The sequence below is a fragment of the Trichosporon asahii genome (genome assembly GCF_000293215.1).
Source record: "Trichosporon asahii var. asahii CBS 2479 unplaced genomic scaffold scaffold00071, whole genome shotgun sequence".
In the NCBI taxonomy this organism is placed as follows: Eukaryota; Fungi; Basidiomycota; class Tremellomycetes; order Trichosporonales; family Trichosporonaceae; genus Trichosporon; species Trichosporon asahii.
In genome coordinates this window covers 446,503-467,259 of record NW_014040854.1, presented here as the reverse complement: position 1 = coordinate 467,259, position 20,757 = coordinate 446,503, and the positions used below count along the sequence as shown (strand labels likewise).

Genomic DNA, 20,757 nt, shown 5'->3' with positions numbered 1-20,757 from the left:
CCTCCTGCTTATCCTCATGAGTAAGCTGATTAGTAAGCAAGTCGCTGAGGCGATAAGGTGGAAATACTTCCGCTAATCCCTTAGGTATAAATGAAAGACTGCTGGTGGATCCTAAGATCAGCGATCCAGTCTCCGATCTTGATGTCACTCTGAACTCAATCGCGACCTTATTCTGACTTGTACAACACTCACAATGACCACGATACCATTGCCGACCGAGAACCTTGGTCCCGCCGCCGACTTTGTGAGGCCAGACTTCCACCAGGTCAACCTAAACATCGAGAACTACCTCAAGCAGGAGCGCAACTTCAAGCTCGATTCCGGTATGTTGTTCTTGGCCGTTGCCATCTACTTCTGTTTCTCAAACTAACCTTCAGATGAGCAGATCTGTCGAATGAATCTGCAGCCAGAGGGCTGCATCTTTGAGCACAACTGTCCCCTGCGACACACGCAGCCGGCCCCGATCAACTTCAAGCCGCAGCCGCCGCTCCCGACGCACCCGCGTGAGCGCGAGAAGAAGACGACCGTGTGCAAGCACTACCTCCGTAACCTGTGCAAGGTCGGCGACAACTGCGAGTACACACATGACTGGAACTTGCGCACGATGCCGACGTGTGTCTGGTTCGTCAAGCTCGGCAAGTGCGAGCTCGGTGGCGAGTGCCTCTACTACCACCCGAAAGACCGGCGCGTCGAGTGCCCCGACTACAACAGAGGTTTCTGCAGGCTGGGCCCTGAGTGCCCGCGGCGGCACGTTCGGCGAACACTGTGCCAGGCGTATCTCGCTGGATTCTGTCCCGACGGACCAGACTGCAAGCAAGCTCAGTAAGTGTCTGCTATCATTCAGGTTGTCGTTAGCTAACGAACAGCCCTTCGCCCAAGCTTCCCGATCCCGAGTCTTATGTCAACCCGCCCGTGCCGGACCCGAAGCAGTCCGGACCTCCGCCCCAGCTTCCCGCTGGATACGGACGATGGAGAGAGTACAAGTATGACCCGAACGCCGTTGTTGTCCCCGCGCCCGCCTGGACCGAGGGTGGAAGTCTACAGGGATGGCGTGCTGGTGGCTTCCTGTCTGGCCACGCCCGACGAGGAGATCACCGCGACCGCGACGGCGGCGGTGAGGATGGCGGACGCAGAGGAGGATGGGTCAAGGACCTCAGCACTATCCTTTGCTTCAGGTGTAACCAGTACGGACACTTTGCGAACCAGTGCCCGAACGATGCCGTCCCCGGAGACCGCGGCGGCCTGCGCGGCGGCGGCGGTCGTTAATGTTGAGTCTTACGTATGTAGGTTAGGTAGAGAGCATTTTACATTACATTGCAGATGTATAACTATGTCAAACACAGAGCGCGCGCATCGTAGAGGGCGCTAGGGCCATGGCTCCAAAAGCCGGTCAGTTAGCTCGGCAGTGCAGCATCCCGGCAATAATGAGAATCTAGTAGCATGCCAAATACAAACAATAAACTGAAGCAGATGTCAAACCTATGAGCGGCCGCCCTTCTTGTGGCCGCGGTTGCGGTAGTACGCCTTCTTGATCTCCCCGTCTCCCTTGTGAGCCTTGGAGGGAGGCTCGTCGTCATCGCTGTCGTCCGCCGACTTCTTCGCCTTGACCGATCCCACGCTGATGTTGACCTTTGGCGGAACGGAGAATCCGAACGCCTTGGCCACCTTGGCGAGGTCGAGCTTGTTGACGTCAAAGATCTTCTTGAGCGAGTATGAAGCGTACGCCTGCAGGTAACTCCTGAAGCCGTCGCGCGCCGAGGTGTTCAGGTAGTGGTTCTTCGAGATCAGGCTCTCGAGCTGCTTCTGCACGTCCGCAATCTTCTTCTGCGGGAACTGGTACTCGTTCAGAGGCACCTTGGCGACTTTGAGGAAACGGAGGAAGCCAAGCTCAGAGGGAAGGAGGAAGAGGAGGGACTTGCCAGACTTGCCAGCACGCGCCGTTCGGCCGACACGGTGAATGTAGTCTCGCGGGTCATCAGGAGGGTCGAACTGGATGATCCAGTCGACCTTCGGGATGTCGAGACCACGAGCAGCGACGTCCGTGCAGAGAAGGATACCGTTGGGGGCGTTGCAGAACTCGAAGAACGTGTTCGTGCGCTTCTGCTGCTTCTGCTTGCCGTGAAGGTCGAGCACCGGAACGTCGATGTAGTTGAGCAGCTCGGCGTGGTACTTGACCGAGTTACAAGACGAGAAGAAGACGATGACCTTCTTCTTCAGGTTGCGCTTCAGGAAGGTGAAGAGGAGGAGGAATCGTCGGTCGCTGTCGCACACGACATATCCCTGCTCGAGGAACTGGGCGGTGGAGGTGTCCTTCTTCTCGTCAACGTTGATGTAGAGAGGGCCCGGTCGGAGCGAGATACGGGCAAGGTCCGTGACCTTGGTCGTCTGGGTGGCGGAAAAGAGCATCGACTGACGGTTGTCATCGGGCAGGATCTTGATGATCTGGCGCATCTCATCCTCGAAACCGACCTCGAGGATACGGTCCGCCTCGTCAATAACGAGAGCCTTCAGGTTCTTGAAGATGAAGCCCTTGGTGTTCTGCAGGTGGTCAAGAAGACGACCGGGGGTAGCAACGAGAAGGTTGACACCCTTGACCAGCTTGTCGGCCTCAGCCTTGCGGTTGGCACCACCCATGACGATACCGAACGTCTGGCTGTGGCCCTGCATGAGGTCCTTGACGACACCGAGAATCTGGAGCGCGAGCTCACGCGTGGGCGAAATGATGATAACACCGGTTCCGTTCGCAGGCTTGAAGCGGAGCTGGTGGAGCATCTCGACAGCAGGGACAAGGAAGGCCATCGTCTTACCGGAACCGGTACGCGCGGCGCCGAGGACATCCTTGCCGGCAAGGAGAGGGGGGATGGTGCGCGCCTGAACCTCGGTCATGGTCTCGAAACCCATACGAGCAATGGAGTCGATCGTCGGTCTTGAGAGCTGGAGCGACGAGAAGGGGACACGCTCGTACTCATTGGACGCGCCGTTGGGGGCGTCGTCGAGCTTGACCTTCGACGAAGAGGGCTCAGGAGACTCGTCGGTGTCCTGCTCGGGAGCCTGGGCGTCGACCTCGACATCGGCTGCGGGCTGCTCGTCGGCGGCTCCCTTCGACGAGCGCTTGCGCTTCTTCGTTTTGTCGACCTTGACTTGGGCGGCGGACATGCTGCTGTTGTTGTGCTAAGCAGATTTGCAGTCGGTCATTTCGTCAGACCCAGGCTATCGATCTCCCCCTTCAGCAGATTGAAATTCTGGGAGAAAAGGTGGAAGAAGTCTGCCGAAATAATATTTTATCGCTTTTGGTTCCGTCATCGCTCGCACCAGGGTGGTGAATAATTTCTACTGATAAACGCGCAAGTGACATCCATCTCAAGACTTTATCCCACCACCACCTCTTACTCCGGCTGCTGAACAGCGAACAGAGTCTCTGAGACTCGCGATCAAGAGAGTCTTGAAAGGACACATTCCCAAGAGGTAAGCGTCACTTCCATCGACCGTTGTTCTCCGCGATTCCTCCGGCAGCTGCCTGCCGAGAATTTCAGCTCGAGGTGGACAGCACCCGGCACCAGCAAGGATGACCACTGTGTAACACATTTCAAACTAGAGTCTGTTATGGCCAAGCGCCGAAGACACTGAAACGCACACTCTGAGCACCCCACAATGAATCCGTTTGCGCGCGTTCTGGATGCTGACCTCGCGAAGCTCGACGATCGTCATCGCTTGACACTCCGCTCGACTTTACCTACGATCAAAAGGATTGACTCGTAAGTGTCTGTCCTTTCCTCCTTACAAGATGTCCCATATGGGAATTACCGCCTGAGTCCGCTGCGATGGCCGTCTTAATTGCCGGTTGTCGCGGTTGGGCATTGTAGACAAAACATGGCTGTTTTATTTTTACTGATCTCGATCATATGATTGGATATTCTTGAGTTTGGCCATGGCTAACAGACGTAGTTTGGTTAGAGTTGTCCGACCCTTCCATTTCCTCTTGACCTAGACCGTATATCAAGTGAGTGTTTGTTCTCCTAACCCCTAAACCTGGCAATAAATGATGATCACATCACGACGGTCTACTTACACATTCCTGGTGAAAAGGCCCGAAACCCAATACATTAAATTGTATCCCGGGCACCCAATCTGAGCCATCTAATCACACATCCTTGTTTGATTCGAGACACAGGCTGACGTTATTCTAGCTATGGCACCTAGGTCTGCCCAGGCGGGCCCCTCTCGCTCTCAGAAGAGCGCCGCCCAGGCTCCCCCTCCCTCCCCATCCGTCTCGGGCTTCAACCCCTCGAGGACGCACTTTGCCCTCGCCCTCCCGGTTCTCGGATCGGCGGACAAGGTTCAAGTTTGGGACGTCGCTGCCGACGCTGTCGTCGCCGAGTGGGAGGTTCCGGGCGCTGCCCAGGTCTCTGCCCTCTGCTGGGCGTCCGTTGCTTCCTCTGGTGCTGCCAAGAAGCGGAGACGGCGGAAGTCGCTTCCCGGTGACGGTGGTGATGAGGACGTCCTCCTCATCGCCACCAACAAGGGAACGACGTCAAACCTTCTCTCCTACATTCCCCTGAAGGGAGAAGTCATTCGATCATCCCCTCTGCCTGGCAAGGCTACCGCTGCTTGGTCTGACGAGCACGGTGTCATTGTCGCAACGGACGATGAGCTGCTCGTTCTCGGTCCCGATGCGTCGAGCATCTCGAACACCTTCGACCTGCCTTCGAGCTCCAACTCTCCGTCGGCAGTCGCTATCCTTCCCACGTCCACCCCCGAGGTGCTTCACGTCATTGTCGGAACCATGTCAGTGACCGCTGTCCACCTCTCCCTCTCCTCTTCTTCTGTCTCCCACACTTCTTCCCCCATCCCGGCTTCCACCACCGCCATCACCTCATTACAACCTCTGCCTCTGTCGCAGCAGGGTGCCTCCTTCCTTGTGGTCTCGGAGGGCGACCGGACAGTATCCCAGTACACCTTCCCCTCCCCCACGGCTACCGCGAAGCTTTCCTACCGGTACGCCTCCCCGACGCTTTCGCCCGCGCACTCATTGGCTGTCTCGCCCGAGCTCCTTTCCGTGCTGCACTTCTCTGGCGAGATCTCCCTCTTCAACCTGCCCTCCGAGGTCGACTTTGCCCGGCCAAAGTCTGACTCGAAGCCCAAGGTCGTCAAGCTCGTCGAGGGCAAGGAGGAGCGCACTGCCCACCTTGTCCGCGCCGAGTTCGCCCCCGTCGAGCAGGGTGCTCCCGGAGCCCTCTGGTGTGGTCGCATGGCCGGCGGTGGCCGCGTCAAGTGGTACAAGGCTGTGTTTGAGCAGCCCGAGGGCGGTCTCCGCCAGACTACTGTTGTCAAGTGTGACGCCCAGGACCTGGTCAACAACACTAGCGCCGCCGACGGCCCCTCCCTCCAGCGCTTCAAGGCGCCGGCCAACATTATTCAGGCTGCTGACGAGGACGAGTCTGAGCCCGCGGCGGCCCTGCCCACGGACGTGGACATGGCTGACGCCTCGCTCGGCGAGCGTCTCCTTGCCCTGCCCAACGGAGCACAGGCCAACGGAGAGTCGCAAGCCGCGCTTGACGGGCCCGTCAACGCTGCGTCGCTCACTCGCCTCCTCGTGCAGGCGCTGCACACTTCGGACCCGGCCCTCCTCACTCTCTGTCTGTCGCACCGCGACCCGGTCCTGATCCGCAACACGGTGCGCAAGCTGCCGTCGCAGATGGCTCTGCCTCTGCTCAAGGCGTGCGTCGAGCGCCTGGGTCAGGGTAAGGGCGCGAACCGCCGCGGCGGTGGCCGCGGCAACATGCAGAACGAGCAGCAGGGCCGCGGCACCGTCGAGTGGGTCAAGGGCGTGCTCGTCGAGCGCGGCAACATTCTCATGACCCTCCCGTCGCTCCCGCAGCAGCTCTCCCAGCTCCAGCGTATCCTCGACCAGCGCATCGAGCTGTACCAGCCCCTCCTCTCGCTCAGCGGGAAGCTGGACCTGGCGCTGTCGCAGATCAATGTGCGCCGCCTCGCGCTCGAGAAGGCCGAGGACGAGCACGGCGAGGGCGAGCACTACATCGAGGGCGAGAGCGAGGACGAAGTCGAGGTCGAGTACGGCCACGACGACGAGGACGTCGAGGACATCAACATGATGGCCGGCTCGAGCGATGAGGACGACGAGGAGGAGGACTCGGAGGACGAGGACGAGGATGACGCCCTCGACTCGGACGACGAGGCCCTCCTTGACGTCGAGGCCGAGGAGAGCGACGACGAGGACGACGATGACGAGGAGGACTCGGACGACGAGTAGAAGTTAGAATCATCATCTTACATTTAATGTATCAACTCTTGTAGTAATGTATCATTACCACCTTGCCATCTCTGCTGCGCGCTGCATTAGTCTTCGTCTGTTGCCCATCACTGACTGCCTTGTACACTGTATCCCTTGCATACTCGGCAACTTGATCGAAACATCTAAATAAGCTTCTATCCGAAATATTCGACACTTTTCTAGTTGAAGTAGCACAGCGTCTCCTTGACCTTGTTGGCGAGGGGCACGACCTGTCCGATCTCTCCCAGCGCAAGGCCATCGAGCTTGACAATGCGCCCAAAGCAGTTATCCATGATATGGAGGCTCTGGTTCTCCATGTCCTCCTCAAACTTCTCAATCTCGATCCACCCAAAGTCGTTCATCTTGCCGCCCTGGTAGTCCCGGATGCGGTCCTGGCGTTTCTGGAGGAGCGCCTCGAGCCACGCGTGCGTCGTCTGGATCAGCTGCTTCAGGTTCACCTCTGGGATCGGCCCGTTCAGCACTCGGATACTGTCCCCGATGGACTGGTAGATCTGCCCCGCCGAGGAGGCATCGACGTGCATGATCGACTGGATCAGGATCGCGAACAGCTGCTCGAGGCTGGACTGGTTCGAGACGTAGGCGTGCGCGTCCTTGAGACCTGCAGCAGGCCAGGGATCAGGAAGTACGCCGACTCGCGCACGCCCTCCGACATGGTGCTGTCCAGCGCGTTTAACGTGATCGCCATCGTGTCCGAGAGGTAGGGCGCGAACGCGGCGCGCATCTCGTGCACGTACGACGCGAGTACGTTGAACGACTCCTCCTTCTCGACCATCTCCGCACTCTGGTGGTAGTAGAACGCGTCCGCGTCGTCGTCGTCCTCTGGCGGCGGCGGGGGAACGTACGACGCCGCGTGCAGCAGTGGCGGAATCACAAACTGCAGGAACGGCGCAAAGTCTTGCCCGATCGTCCGCGCCAGGCCGAGCCACGCGTCACCGAGGTATGGCCGTCGGCTGTCGTCTGGCGTCGTGATAGAGTTCTGGATCGTGAGGAAGGCTTGGCACAAGGCTGCCGTGTCCTTGTACGAGTGCTCCTTGCCGACTGCTTCGGCTGCTTGTCAGCTACGTCGGATCCGCGACAGCTTACCAATGAGACTCGCGCAGCGCATACTCCGTCCGACGAGGCGCTTTTGCAGCTCGCCCGCTGTCTTCTCTGGCGGAGCGGTGAGAATCCGCAGGTTCATATCCATTATCTTGCGGTAGTACGGGACGAACGCCGGGCCAGAGTGCGTCGCAATCGAGCCGATCGCCGACAAAATCTGCTCCTTGATGTAGTTCGGTCCCGGTTGGATGAAGGCGTTCATGAGGGCCGTCAGGATTTGTTCCAACCGGTTCTCATAGACAGGGGCATCGTTGTAGTCGTAGAAGTGGATGAGTAGCGCGGCCGCCGCCTCTCGTACTCTGATGGGTTAGCTATGGGAAACTGACATCGAGCTGGGGTGTTCGCGATCGCTTGAACTCACCGTGCTACCGGGTCCTCAAGTAATCGCAGAGCGACGTCCAGCACTGCGTCAGAGTACTCGTTCTGCATCACTCCCTCCAGATGCGTGCACAGCTGCGAAATGGCGAAGAGGAAGCCATACCGCACTCGCGCATGCTGATCCATTACAGCTGGTGAGATGAGTCTGTTCGTCAGTTGGACTTCTCGGTAAAACAAACTGACTCTAAGATGCCCCGGACGTCCCTCTTCATGTACTCTGCTGTTCCCGCTGCGACAGTACCGATAGCGGTCAAAGAGCAGTACTTGGCTCTCCAATCGTCCTGCTTCAGAAGGATGCTCGCCTGGTCAACAACAGCCTTTAGCGGCAGCGAGTCCTGGAGAATCTGCGCGATGCGGTCGAGCATCTCCTCGCTGTACGCGGGGTACGTCTCGTCCTCGTCGTCGAGGTTCTGCTCCTCGACCCACTCCGTGCAGTCGTCGTGCGCAAAGCTCGCGATCTGCCGCGAAATGAGCGAGTTGACAATCTCGAACGTCAGGTAGCCGTTCTCCCACGTCGTCGCTTCGATCGGGTTCGAAACGATCAGACTGTTCAGAATCTCGTACGCCATGTTCGCGACGCCCTCCCACACCTCAAAGTCCATCTGCTTCTGCGCGTGATACCGGCTGAAGTTGAATTGGCTTCCCTCTGCCGTGTTCGACGGCGAGATGCACGTCAGGAGGAAGGGAAGAGCTGTCGGAAGCGTCGGCTGGAACAACTCGGGGTAGTTCGAGGCAACGTCGATCAGCGGCTGCAGCGCAAGCTCCTTCACGTCGTCCGGAAGGTTTGGGAGAATCTGCGCGTTAGCTAGGAGTACGCAAGCCAGAAGCTCACCTCGAAGGCATTGGAGACCAGGCCCGGACCGAAGGCCTCCCTCTCGTTCGTGCTGAGCCCATAGTCCAGCACGGCTCTTGTCGCCTTCAGAGCCTCTACCTTCACATCAACACTGGGATCCTGGATTCCACCGAGGAGCAGCTCGGCCACGCGAGGTCCCGTTCCATCATTTGTGCCACTTGAGAGCAGGTTGGGGACAAGGTCGAGAAGCTGAAACGGAGTGTAGCGGTGGAACGGGTGCTGTGAGACCGCGAGCTCGAGCAGAAGGTTCTGCAGCTCGGTGAAAGGCCCTGGTGGTCAGCTTTCACCATCCAAAACAGGCAGCTGGTGCGTAGTGAGTGCGGGGCGCACATCGTCAGCAGCTCCTAGGGAAGACAACTGGGATACGAGGCGCACAAGGTGATGGACGTTTGAAGAGCACTCACGGTTCCTCCTTTGGCTCGCCTTGATCCATTCAGCGACGCAGACTCCAAGACCCTTCCGGAGCCTCGGGTCCATCTCATCACGCAGACCGGCGATGAGGACTGTCTCGATTCGCGTCCGTGTTGTTTCTGGAAGCTGATCGAACGGATTCGGGTTATACTTGAACGACACTCTTCGTAGCAAGATCAGAGCCAGTAGACGTTGCTGTTGGTGTCAGCTGAGGAGGGCACGCCTGGGAGCTTGAAGTCATCACTTGAGATGGCAAGTGGTCGAGAGGTACCTCTTCCCCGACCCCGCGATATGGGCCATCAGGGAAGGTTCCCCTGTCGAAATGATGGATCGGCACTCACGTCGAGCTGGAAGCCGCCGACGCCCTGGGCGCCGACCTGGGCGAGGAGGAGGAGGACGCCGCCTGCATTCGACTTGATGAGTTGGTCGAGTTTCTTCTCGGCTCTGTTGGGAGGGAGGTCAGCATCAGTATCTCGCGGTTACATTCGGTCACATTCCGGGCACACCAGGCCAGGTCCCGCCGTCTGTCGGCTGATAAGACGGATTGACGGATCGGGCAGGCGACTCACTCTTGCCGCTGGGCGTTGTCGACGCCGATGAGAGCATCGAGGATGACACTGATGTCACCGAGGAGGTGCTCGGTGGACATGTTGCGATAGTCGGTGGAAAGCCAGGCCGAGGGGAAGGTTCAGTGAAAGGTACACGAACAGATTGCAGCCTCAGTCTCTCACTGACCTGGCAGCATGGCTGCAACCTACTCGACCTCCACTCGCCCTCCACTTCCCAAAATGTCCCATTTCTCCTGATCCACCTGCGTCCTCTCGTTCCCCGGCCTGTCGCCGCTCGCCCAGGAGCTGACCCCGCATGGCGTGTGGCCTGGCCCTTGCGCACCGAGCACCGTGCACACTCAAGTCAACACATCCTCTACCTGTATCCCGGATCCCAAAATGCGGTACACCCATGAGGCGGTGGTCAAGCTCCCTCGCTCCCACATCCCACGCTCCCTGTTGCACATCTCTCGCGTACTCTGCGCACAGTCTCGATCTTCATTCACGGACTATGCATATTCAGGATCGCTCTTCAATGTTCGTTACTCTTCTCAGCTGCGCCTGTCCTGTCTTCCTCCCTCCCCTGCTCTACGAAAGCCTTCCTCCTCCTTCCATCCTCCTTCGATTATCTATGATCGTAATGCGGAAAGTAATGCAATCAAACGAGGGAGAGTAGAAGAGTTACTACAGCTATTAGGAACGCTTGCCTCTCTGGCCGTCCTCCACGCTCTGACTCTCGCTTCCACTCTGCTGCCTCCTCTGCCAAATGTATGTAAAACGAATATGTGACACTCCCATCAAAACACACAGACGTTTTTAAACCAAAATAATGCGAGCCTTCTAACGCGAGGACGGATAAGGAACAAAGTTGTACATTGTCTCGCGACGTGTGGTGGTAGGTGACAGTGATCAGAACCTCGACTCAAATCCTCTAAGCGGCCGGGGCAGCGGCAGCAGTGCCAACGTCGCCGGTAACGGGTCCCTCGGCGTCGTTCTGCGCAATGTCGCCAAGGTTGTGGAAGTCTGCACGTCAGCTACTGCGCCATCGTAAGGATAGGCCTAACTCACCAAGAATGTCAGAGTACATCATCACCTTCCAGGTGTCAACCGGAAGGTCCGCATCGTTGAACGACCAGTCGAACACCTCGGCAGCGACGGGCTCGTCCGTGGGGTCGTGGTAGGGGGCAAGGTACTCGTGCGCCAGTCCCTCCGTCGCCGAAATACGCGTGCGGGGGTCGAAGACGAGCATCTTCTCCAGCAGGTCGAGCGACAGCGGGTCCGCGCTGGGGAACTTGGTCGCGAAGGGCACCTTCTCCCGCTTGGGCAGGCTCTGGACGAATCGGAGGGTGTTCTCGCTCGCAATGGTCTGGATAACGTCGTCAGGCGGAGTGCCGAGAAGCTCAGTGATGATCGAGAACTGGTTGACGTCTGCGTAGTCAGCGGGGCCATTCTTGCGCCACCTCCCCTATCAGGACGCTGCGGCGCCCGATAAGGACAAGCCGATCAAACTCACGGTCCTTGCCGGGGAACAGAGGCTTGCCCTCCAGCATCTCGGCGAAGATACATCCAGTGCTCCAGATGTCGACGGCGACGTCGTACTTCTGCCAGGTCAACATGATTTCCGGCGCGCGGTAGTAGCGCGTCGAAACGTAGCCGGTCATCTGGGGGTCCTGGATACGCGCGAGACCAAAGTCGCAGATCTTGAGGTCGCAGTTCTCATTGACGAGGATGTTTGAGGGCTTCAGGTCACGGTGGACAACGCCGGCAGAGTGCACGTACTTCAGTCCACGGAGGATCTGGTACAGGAAGTACTGGATGAACTGCTTCTCCAGTGGCCGAGACGTCAGCAGACGGTGCAGGTCCGTACCGAGCAGCTCCGTGACGAAGTAGATGTCCTCGAGGGGGGAGATGAAGATGTCGCTGAGCGAGATGATCTGCAAGACGTGCGTCAGCTTCCATCCTGAGACAACACCGCAGGTCCGTCGGAATGACGTTTTCTCGCAGAAAGGTCTCGGCTATACTCACGTTCTCGTGACGGAGGTGCTTTAGGAGCTTGAGCTCACGGTATGTCCTCTTGCTCAGAACCGGGGTGGAGAAGGGCTTCATGATCTTCTTGATTGCCACTGATGTGCCCGAGAGCTGGTCCTTGGCCGAACTGCGCGTGGTCAGGGCTATTCGGACGAGCGTAGAGCTGTGTGCACAGGCGTCGTGTTTACATGGCCTGAGATGGCCAGCTCTGGACGATGCAACTTACCAGACGAGGCCGAAGGCGCCCATGCCCACGGGTTGGAGGTCGACATAGCGAGTGGTGACCTCGAAAACGGTTCCGAAGATCGATAGCTTGACAAAGTCGGCCATGGTAACGAGGGGGAAGGGGGTCTAGTGTTGGGGAGGTGTGTAGAAGCTGGATTGAGTAAAATGACACCCGAGCACAACGTCGCCGAGCCGAGCGGAGGATGGATAAGCAAATCGAAAAGCAAGTGGAACAAATAGGCGAGTGTCAGAAACGCATCAATGTCAGCAAGAACGTCGGGGTTGAGACTTGTTGGGGGCGCCGGGGATGGCATCCAGCACCTCCGAGAAGAGGTACTCACTCGTGTTGTGAGACAGGCGGGCTGGTTGCTACAACGTGTTCGGAGTCAGTCACCGGCACTGAAATGAACAGAGGCGCGCGTTTTCCAAGTATGCGTGCCAAGCGTGCCGGTTGCTGGGGAGAACAGGGGCGGATTCGGTGGTAAGGGCGCTGTTCGCTGTTTGCTTGCGGTGCAGGTGGTGGCTCGATCAGACCGAGGTGGTTGTGTGTGGTGGTGGAGAATCAGTCGGTTGGAGGAACGCGACGGAGTAGTGAACGAAGTACGTGTTGGATGTGTGTCGGAGCAAGCGTTGGATTGCTGGACAAGGGGAGAGTGGGATGGAGGCAGGAGGCTTGGGAAAGAGGCCAGGGACGTCACGGGGAGCCTGGGCGGTCCTGGGAGTTTTCTGGAGTGAGGCCTGGTGGAGGTCGAGGAATGAGAGAATGAGAGAGCGGAAACGCAAACGAGAGCCGGGTATGTGGTGAGGCGTACTGTTACGAATGTGATGTGGACGCAGTCAACAGCTGGCGGGGACACGGGTCGGGGTGTGGACAAAGCCGAGTCAGCAGTTGGGGAGGGGGTGAGTGGTGGTGGTGGTGAGATTGGGGTTGCAAAGCATGCACCCCGCTTCCGCTTTGCAGAGGTCGTTGGATGCTGTAGGCAGGCGCGCAGCGCGCAGGCTGGCAGGCTGACAGCTGCGTCTGAGTCGCATGGGTCTGGTCCCCCAGGCCGAGACGAGACGGTGCAGGGTCCGGAGACACAGGACACTCCGCTCTGGTAGGCAGGCGAGCGGCGAAAAAGGTCCCATGGTCCACTCAGGCCACTCACTCACGCCCTTAGCCGACTCGCAAGCTTTCAACATTCAGGATCACTGTCCTTCCTCCTCCAGGCCTTGCACCCTGTCGCCCGCCGAACAGCCAGCCTACCACGACAGGGTGTTTTGCTCTTTTCTGTCCTTCCACCCCCTGTTTTCCTAGCCTCTTCTCCCTGGTTTACGATTACGATGCTTATTCATGCCCAGGTGCTCCTTCAACGATCCCCTGCTGGTCTCGCCTATTGCCTGCGCCGTGAACCCCGGCCGGCTTGCCGGCACGCTTAATGCAAACTTCCTCACCCCCGCACCACAGATAACCAGAAATAGCAGCGACAATTACACCTGCAAGGAACAGCGAGGCACAAGCATCTGTGCATCCGTGCATCTGGACAAGCCGAGCATGTTTTCTGGCGTTGGAAACGGAAATGCCGAATCCACATGAACCGCGACGTCTAGTGCGCTGAGCGCCGTTTAACCGTTTTCCATGTGTTGCGCCTCAAAACACGGGTTTGCCTGAATTTCAGAGGGCTGAGGCTGAGGAAGGGCTAGGAGAGGACGCAGCCCCGCCTTCGCGGGGTTGTTCGCGGCCTTCCTCGCTCGGCGCTCGGCGCGAAGGGTCAGTTACAAGCACGCCAGCGCGCTCCATGACGGCGAGGCGCCGCAGCAGTGACGGGTCAGTAGTGTCGAGATCCGTCCAGTCGTCACCACCTGCGCCGCGTGTCCAATCATGCCCATTCCGCACGAACGCCATGCACGTCAAGTGTCCAGCTGCCCAGCTGGCCAGCTGGCAGTCGCCGACATACCTCCAAGCAGGGTCGGTACGCTGGCAGGGTTCGCCGCGCGCATACTCATGTCCAGTGAATGGCCACCGACTAACCTTATGCTCACGCGGACGCCAGGCGCCCGCCAAGGCTCGTAACTGACCCGATAACGCAGCTGTTCCAGAAGTATCGGTTGTTCCTCGCACGATCACACACGGCCATGATAAGTCCGCATACCTCGTGCCGGGCCCGCCGGGAGTCGGCCTCAGTTTGTCGGAGGTATGCAAGCTGTTTCCCACTCCAACACTTTCGGAGTTGCACGAAAGAGAAGGATTCAGCTCCAATCGGTCCACTTGCTGCCGGATGCGCCGGTACCTTCTGGATCTGGGCAGGTGGTTTGTGGTCCAGGGCTAGGCGCTAGACTGGTGTATGACGTAGCTGGTGCGGCTGCGAGGCCTAGACAGTCACATCAGCCACTTTGCACCTGCTCTGCTGTTTTCCTGGATGGCAGCCTCCCCCTTCGTCCCCTTTCCGCAATGTTGGAGCGATAGTCCGAAAGTCTCAACGCGTGCACGTGCCGCCGCCTTGCCTAGTTGCCTCTCAACCCTCTTGTGCAAGTGCAAAGGACGCTCCTTTCTCGATTCAAGATGACAAGTGGCATGATTGAAGCACTCAAAGCTTGGTTGAAGCGTTCGAATACCCTCTATACTATGATTTCGTGGTGATGGATTGTGAAAGTGAAATGCAAAGGAAAACATGGATTGCCGAGCGTCAAAATGGCCTCCAATGTTGTAAATACACAATCCAAGGGCTTCAATGCGGATACTCGAGAGAGCATGCTCGCAATTGTCCAATTCCAGGTTAACGGTCTCCAGTTCCTGGCGGCCCCCATCGGCCCTTACGCTCCCTCCTCCCCCGCTCCGTCCGCCGGCCGTCGCGCTCATCTCTCCAGTCCTCTAACTCGAGGCAGCCCTCCCTGCTGGCTCTCTGCCTTAGGTTTGATCCGCAGCCTGAACGCGCCGGTGCTCCTGACCCAATCACAGCAGTTGGCTGACGAACAGGGCGAGCGCGTCTCGTGGACCCAAGCCCCTCGGCCATGCAGATCTAGCTGGGCCGCTGCGTGTCGTCGTCCTCCTCGAGGATCGCCACCTTCGTCTTCTCGACGGGCTGAGGCTGACTGGCAGGTCGGGCGGGGGAAGCGGGCTTGGACCCGTGCGTCGCATGCTGCTTTGCGATCTCTCCCATCGCAGCCGCGTTCATGGCAGCGAAGCCGGGGTTCAGCGGCTCGACCTTCCGCATGTCCTTGATCTCCTTGATCACGGCACTTGGGTTCTCGTCGTCGTCGAAGGATGTTCCGAAGCTGTCGAGCTTGGCGTTCTCCGAGCCGTCGAGGTTACGCAAGGCGAACGGCTGCCCTGGGAGGTTCTGCAGCAGATCGTTGATCTCGCTGTCCTTGTGTCCGAGGTCGATCCAGCCCTGGCGCATGCCGTTCTGGATGACCGTTGAGAGGACTCGTTCAAGGCCCGCACTCCTGTAATGTGGAGGAAGGTCCAGAGGCAATGAAAAACGCGAGTGACATCGTCGAGACGGCGAACACGAAAGCGATGGTGTCAGCACGCAGCTCCCACAGCATAAGCGAAGTTCTACTCACCTTTCTTCTAGCACAGATACTTCTGCTTTTTCTACATTCTTCAATTTCTCCACTTCTTCCTCTAGCGTGGCGATCTTATCGGCGACCATGTCTCGTCGTTTCGTATCTTTCCGACTTGATCGATAGGCTTCTCCTAGAATCAAGCCTGCTCCCACCATGAACAGGAATGTTTCTGATAGTGTTTGTGCACCATTCTGGATGGCTCTGCAAGGTCAGGATCACTTCGTGGAGAGCATGCTCACTTGGCATCGTTGAGCGGCTTGATCTTCGCGGCCTCCTCGTTCAGAAGGCCCATGCGCATGCGCGCCTCGGCTCGGTGCATACGCTGCGGTCAGTCCCATCGAATGCCATGGACATACCTGCGCCAGCTCGATGCAAAGTCTGCGGAAGCTCTCATGTCTGCAAGTTGAATGGCGGTGTTCCACAACAGCGGTAGATAAGATAGTGCGGCGACAAGTTGATAACGGAGCGGTGGTCAGATATGTCTTCTTTCTGCAACCCTCGTTCAGACTTACTGAGTAGCTTGAGCCTTTATCGTGTTCGCAATGGGCTTGGCAAGGGTCTGAAATTCAAGTCAGTCTCACTGTCGTGTGCCAGTGACTCACTTTCACCGCCAGCGTAAAGATCTTGACGGACGCCATAGTCGGTCACGCGACGTCGAGTTGTGTAAATCGAAAGGGAGCCGAGGTCAAGCGCGCTCAAGTTGGAACAAGAAGCCAGATACCCTGCTTTGATCGTGTTGTGGTCGCGATGAAGTGAGGAGGACAGTTGCAAGCTGCCTTCGTTTATCGAGTGCAGATCCGCAAAGATCCTCGCTACCGCCGTATTCGCTGAAAGTTGGCTGGCCGATTACGCCGTACGCCGGTGACGCGCGTCAATTCGGCTGTTGCCAGCGATCCAGCTTAGGCGGCCACGCGGGGGTAAATCCGAAGATAACCCAGCAGTGTGGAGGCCGGTTGACGTTACCTGGGTGCCCCGGAAGTTACAACCATTGTCTTGTTGTCGTGAAGGGGTGCATGTTCGTGAAAACGACAATCATATCGCCGCCTGATAACGACAAGATGAGCTCGTGGGATTGTCCCAGTGAGTTGGTTGCCAACCTCCCGCTTCCGTGATGGGCGGCTGCTCTCAGAAGAAGAACGCTTGGAGTTCGCATGGGCGCGTCCATTAGGCTCAGACAAACGCTTCTGTGCTAACTTTCCCGGTGCATCCAACTGACGGAGGGCGGGGCTGACGCCAGAACTCGAGCACATCACCCTGTGAATCATGTTGAGAAGCACAGACCTCGACTCAGCTACGAACTCACCCAGAGCTTTGGCCCTCAGCTCATAAGTTCCGCATACACTCCGCCGCAAGGCATTGAACTGCATAATATCCCAACACCTGACAACGATCTGACGACCCATCATTTCAACTACACCACACGATCCTTACGAACCGCACGACAATCTTCTAACCATAATCGACGATGAAGCTCGAAGCGCAGGGATGGGACTTTCCGATTGACCTCGACGGCCATGGGTGGTCGAGCGACGACGGTGACTCACCAGACCCACCCCCAGTTCCCGTCAAGGATACGGTATACCCCCCGTTGCCTGACGTCGGTGCAATGACCGCGAATCTAGATTATCCGGCATGGGCAGCTCAGAAGCTCCGACAGCAGCAGTCGTCTTTCGAGTTGCTGAAAGCAAAGCTAACCGCAACCCCTTCGCAACCTCTTCTCTACACGGGTGCAAAGACGCCAAGATCCATTCCGTCTGCCGGGACCTACACGCCGGTTCCTTCGACTCCGAAAAAAGAAAGCATCACTCCGCCACGGGACGAAGCTAAATCGTCGCGGGCTAAGACCCCTCAGACAGGTATCACCCCTCAGTTTTCGAGGGTCAGTGTAAAGCAACCTCCGTCTGCGCCTACCCCTGTCAGGCTGCCTAAGCTGGCTCCGAAACCTACGGCCAACTGGTCGTTGAATTCGCCCCTTAATGCCGTCCCCGCCGGAAGCGAGTATCTGGAGGTGGTCCCTCGTAACCCATACCAGGCCTATCTGAACAACAACGTGTCCTACTATGTTCAATGGGAGCTGGAGCGACAACTGCTGCTCGCCGGGCTTACTTGGGACAATGTTCGATTCGAGGATTTCGAAGTATTGCGAGGCGAGGCGGTTACAGCCATGCCATCAGTGCCGCTGGTCGTGCAAAAGATTGGCACCCGAGAAGCCAAGCTGGTCGAGCCGGATACGTCCACGGTACCAGCTCGCACTCTGATCGAAATCGACCAAGAGGAGCGGTCAATCATGGATCAGGACCTCCGCGGCGTCCAGAACGACTCGAGGGACTGGTCTTACGGAGGCAAGCTCATGCTTGCAGTCAATCTGGAGTACGACATTCATCCGACCAGCCCGCCATGTCCTCCCGACTCCTTCGCCGATGGGAATCCGTTCGCACCAGTTTGGCCCTTCAACATGCAGCTTCAACCGATCGAGATGCCGGGCCGTTCCAACAGACTCGCTCGGCGCTTTGGCAGCCGACGCCTCCTGTACCTGAGGTTTGGCTCTGTTCCACGTCAGCAGCGTGACCTCGTATTCGGATTGTTTCGGGGTCATGGTCTCGTGCTGTTTGGAAGGGTGTTCAGAGTCCTCTACATTCCCACGGATAGTGACACTGCGATCGCGATCCAGGTTGATGAAGAGGCTCCGGGCGCCCCTGCTCTCAAAGAGCCCAAGGTGTTCTCATTTCTTCAGCTACTCGGATGTGAGTACAGATGAAGAGCCTTTCTGACTCCAGCATACAATGACATTCGCGCCAAGCCGACGCAGGCAATGGCCAAGTGGGCGGCACGGCTGCAGCTTGTCATGTCCGATAGCGTTCCTGTGACGCGGATTGAGCGGGGCATGATCAAAGTGATCCCGGACATTGTTTGCCTGACTGCCACAAACCCTTCCGATCCAGAGGCTTGCGAGATTCTGAGCGACGGTTGCGGTCTCATGTGTAAGCCCACGCAACATCTGACCATACTGATTCCTCAGCGTCTCGCTTAGCTCAGAAGATCCTGCACCACCCCTTCTTTGCCGATCTTCGCTGGCCGCCATGCTCCGTGCAAATGCGCTTGGGTGGATCCAAGGGCGTCCTCTCACTCATGAGCAGGGAGCAGGAGGAAGAGTACGAAGCAGATGTCATTTTACGCCCGTCGATGATCAAGTCCAAGTCAGCTGCAGGCTTCTCCGACGATCCCTCCGTTCTTACTCTTGATGTCCTCAAAGTGGACGGACTCAAAGTGGGCTGCAACCTCTCTAGCGAAGCTATAATCATCATGGAGGATAGAGGCGTTCCGCCCGACGTCCTGATCGCCAAGGCAGAGCTCGAGTTCGAGAAGATTCGCGAGAATCTGCTCCCAGTTCCCCATCCAGGAGAAAACGAGGACGATGTCCGCCAGCGCCTTCTGCACGCCGTCTACACTTTAGGAGGCGTAGGCAGTGAGCGGGAGAAGCGGCGGTGCCGACAGCTTGGCAAGTCAACGAAGGTGGCAGGCCTTTCGCTCGAGAGCACCCAGCAAGATGAGCACGAGGAAGACACCTCCGTGGCAGAGAAGTGAGCTGCATTGAACCCACGGTAGCTGACAGCAGGTTGTACCGCTGTTTGCAGAGCGGCTTCTTACCCGACGAGTCCGTGTGGATGTCGCAGAAACTCAAGTTCATGGTCAGGTCGTTGACGGACCGGGCTGTTAGTGATTTCAAACTGCCTGTGGACCAGAGCCTGTCGGCGCTCATCGTGCCGGATACTTTGGGTGTTCTCAAGCCCAACGAAATTTACATAGCGCCTTCCTCGGCCACATTGGTGAACCCTAGAACAATGAGAGTAAGTGCTCTAGTCAAGCTCCTGCTGACGAGCAACAGCCGATGAGCTGCGTTGAAGGCGATGTTCTGATCTTCCGTTCACCTTGCAAGTTGCCGACAGACGTTCGCAAGATGAGGGCGGTTTACCACTCGAAGCTCAAGCATCTGCAGGACTGTATCGTCATGTCAGCAGACAGCGCGATGTGCACTGCCTCCCCTGCCAGCTTGCTTGCCGGAGGCGATTATGACGGAGACACGGCCACTGTGATCTGGGACGAAGATCTCGTCAAACCCTTCCGCAACGCACCAGAACCTGACTTGGACGAGAAGAAGTTTCAAGCAGAGAACTTTAACAAGGAAGTCGTCGCTGTCATTGACTTTCTGCACGCCGTCCGAGGCAGATCGCATGGCAAGGAAGAGGAGGCCAGGATGATTATCAATCTGCAGCACTTCTTGCTCGGAGGTATCATGGACCAGCAGCTGACTGGCCGATACTCCGCTATGCACGACTACGCCGTTTACACTCTCGGCCCGTCTCACCCGGTGACTGTTCGTCTGGCAAACATGTTCTGTCTCGTGCTGGACTCGCGCAAGTCAGGTCTAACGGTGAAGCCGGAGGTTCTGAAGGCAGACCTTCAGCGTTACGGGAGCCAGGAAGTCTTCTGGAGGAAATTCAAGAAGGGACAGCTCGACGGGGAGTATAACATCTCGTACGCCAAACGCTCCAAGGACTTGCCTGAGTTCATTGTGAGTTATGCTGCGGTGTCTCTTCCGAGCTGACGGTCAGATGGACAGGCTGTACGATGCTGCAAAGAGCGCACAGCTTCACGTTCTTCAAGCCTTTGAAACACGTGAGACTCCGGACGACTTCTCCAGCCTCTTAGATGAGTACACGACGTTCAGGGAGTCGATGGAGGACGAGGAGACGAACCTTCAGCTGTCGGTTTTGAATAAGCACGTCACCGCCTGTGTGGAACTCCTACCCCTTGTCTACTTCTCAGGGGAGGACCTGGGCGACGCGTACATGAAGCGGCTGAAGAATGGACGCTTCTACCAGCGTCAAGCATGGCCCCAAGAGAGTGCAGCTGACGATGCGTCCATCGCATCGTCTCTGAGCTCCTCACGGACAAACTCGTCGAAGCCAACTTCCACGGAGATTTTCAGGCGAATGAATGCCTTGAGACAGCTGTGGACGAGTCTGCCTAAGCCATCCAAGATCCCGCGCCTTGCATCATTGGGTTCAGCCAGACTTGAGGAGCTGAAGATCTTGTGCTGCATCGACATTTGCGCGCGATCCCGCCGGGCTGTGAAATTACCGTAAGTCAACGTGTCAACGATGAACTGACAGTCAGGTTCGAGCTGGACTTGAACACGATGTGTAAGCTGAAGGCGCAGAGTGTCGGGAACACTGTTACGATCGCAGAAGAATGCGAAAGAGACCTCCGCCCCAAGAGATACAGGCGGGGCTAGATATATGCATATCGCCTTACCGTCTCTAGCAGAGCCAAATGCTGCATGAGGGGGTACT

At 57.7% G+C, this 20,757-nt stretch overlaps 7 protein-coding genes across 7 annotated transcripts; 3 read left to right on the top strand and 4 right to left on the bottom strand.

Annotated features, from left to right (window-relative positions):
• Positions 1-193: 193 nt before the first annotated feature.
• A1Q1_05026 (essential RNA-binding component of cleavage and polyadenylation factor, Yth1p) lies at positions 194-1,266 on the top strand (the record flags this gene model as incomplete). The annotated part of the gene is made up of 3 exons (XM_014321833.1): positions 194-323; positions 378-822; positions 867-1,266. The coding sequence occupies 3 exons, from the start codon at positions 194-196 to the stop codon at positions 1,264-1,266; spliced, it is 975 nt and encodes a 324-aa protein (XP_014177308.1).
• A 213-nt stretch (positions 1,267-1,479) lies between these two features.
• A1Q1_05025 (uncharacterized protein) lies at positions 1,480-3,156 on the bottom strand (the record flags this gene model as incomplete). Its single annotated transcript, XM_014321832.1, has 1 exon — positions 1,480-3,156. One exon carries the CDS (start codon positions 3,154-3,156, stop codon positions 1,480-1,482), a length of 1,677 nt encoding a protein of 558 aa, XP_014177307.1.
• Positions 3,157-3,651: 495 nt separating this feature from the next.
• On the top strand, positions 3,652-5,745 carry A1Q1_05024 (uncharacterized protein; the record flags this gene model as incomplete). The annotated part of the gene is made up of 3 exons (XM_014321831.1): positions 3,652-3,755; positions 4,201-5,636; positions 5,684-5,745. 3 exons carry the CDS (start codon positions 3,652-3,654, stop codon positions 5,743-5,745), a joined length of 1,602 nt encoding a protein of 533 aa, XP_014177306.1.
• A 726-nt stretch (positions 5,746-6,471) lies between these two features.
• On the bottom strand, positions 6,472-9,702 carry A1Q1_05023 (uncharacterized protein; the record flags this gene model as incomplete). The annotated part of the gene is made up of 9 exons (XM_014321830.1): positions 6,472-6,903; positions 6,954-7,351; positions 7,397-7,710; positions 7,773-7,934; positions 7,973-8,538; positions 8,622-8,911; positions 9,047-9,248; positions 9,395-9,497; positions 9,623-9,702. 9 exons carry the CDS (start codon positions 9,700-9,702, stop codon positions 6,472-6,474), a joined length of 2,547 nt encoding a protein of 848 aa, XP_014177305.1.
• Positions 9,703-10,532: 830 nt separating this feature from the next.
• Positions 10,533-11,959, bottom strand: A1Q1_05022 (mitogen-activated protein kinase; the record flags this gene model as incomplete). Its single annotated transcript, XM_014321829.1, has 5 exons — positions 10,533-10,624; positions 10,670-11,029; positions 11,115-11,535; positions 11,627-11,792; positions 11,856-11,959. The coding sequence occupies 5 exons, from the start codon at positions 11,957-11,959 to the stop codon at positions 10,533-10,535; spliced, it is 1,143 nt and encodes a 380-aa protein (XP_014177304.1).
• A 2,894-nt stretch (positions 11,960-14,853) lies between these two features.
• A1Q1_05021 (uncharacterized protein) lies at positions 14,854-16,041 on the bottom strand (the record flags this gene model as incomplete). The annotated part of the gene is made up of 5 exons (XM_014321828.1): positions 14,854-15,280; positions 15,401-15,594; positions 15,643-15,799; positions 15,916-15,962; positions 16,006-16,041. 5 exons carry the CDS (start codon positions 16,039-16,041, stop codon positions 14,854-14,856), a joined length of 861 nt encoding a protein of 286 aa, XP_014177303.1.
• An 827-nt stretch (positions 16,042-16,868) lies between these two features.
• On the top strand, positions 16,869-20,550 carry A1Q1_05020 (RNA-directed RNA polymerase; the record flags this gene model as incomplete). The annotated part of the gene is made up of 6 exons (XM_014321827.1): positions 16,869-18,147; positions 18,298-18,384; positions 18,435-18,984; positions 19,041-19,251; positions 19,290-19,976; positions 20,044-20,550. 6 exons carry the CDS (start codon positions 16,869-16,871, stop codon positions 20,548-20,550), a joined length of 3,321 nt encoding a protein of 1,106 aa, XP_014177302.1.
• Positions 20,551-20,757: the final 207 nt, after the last annotated feature.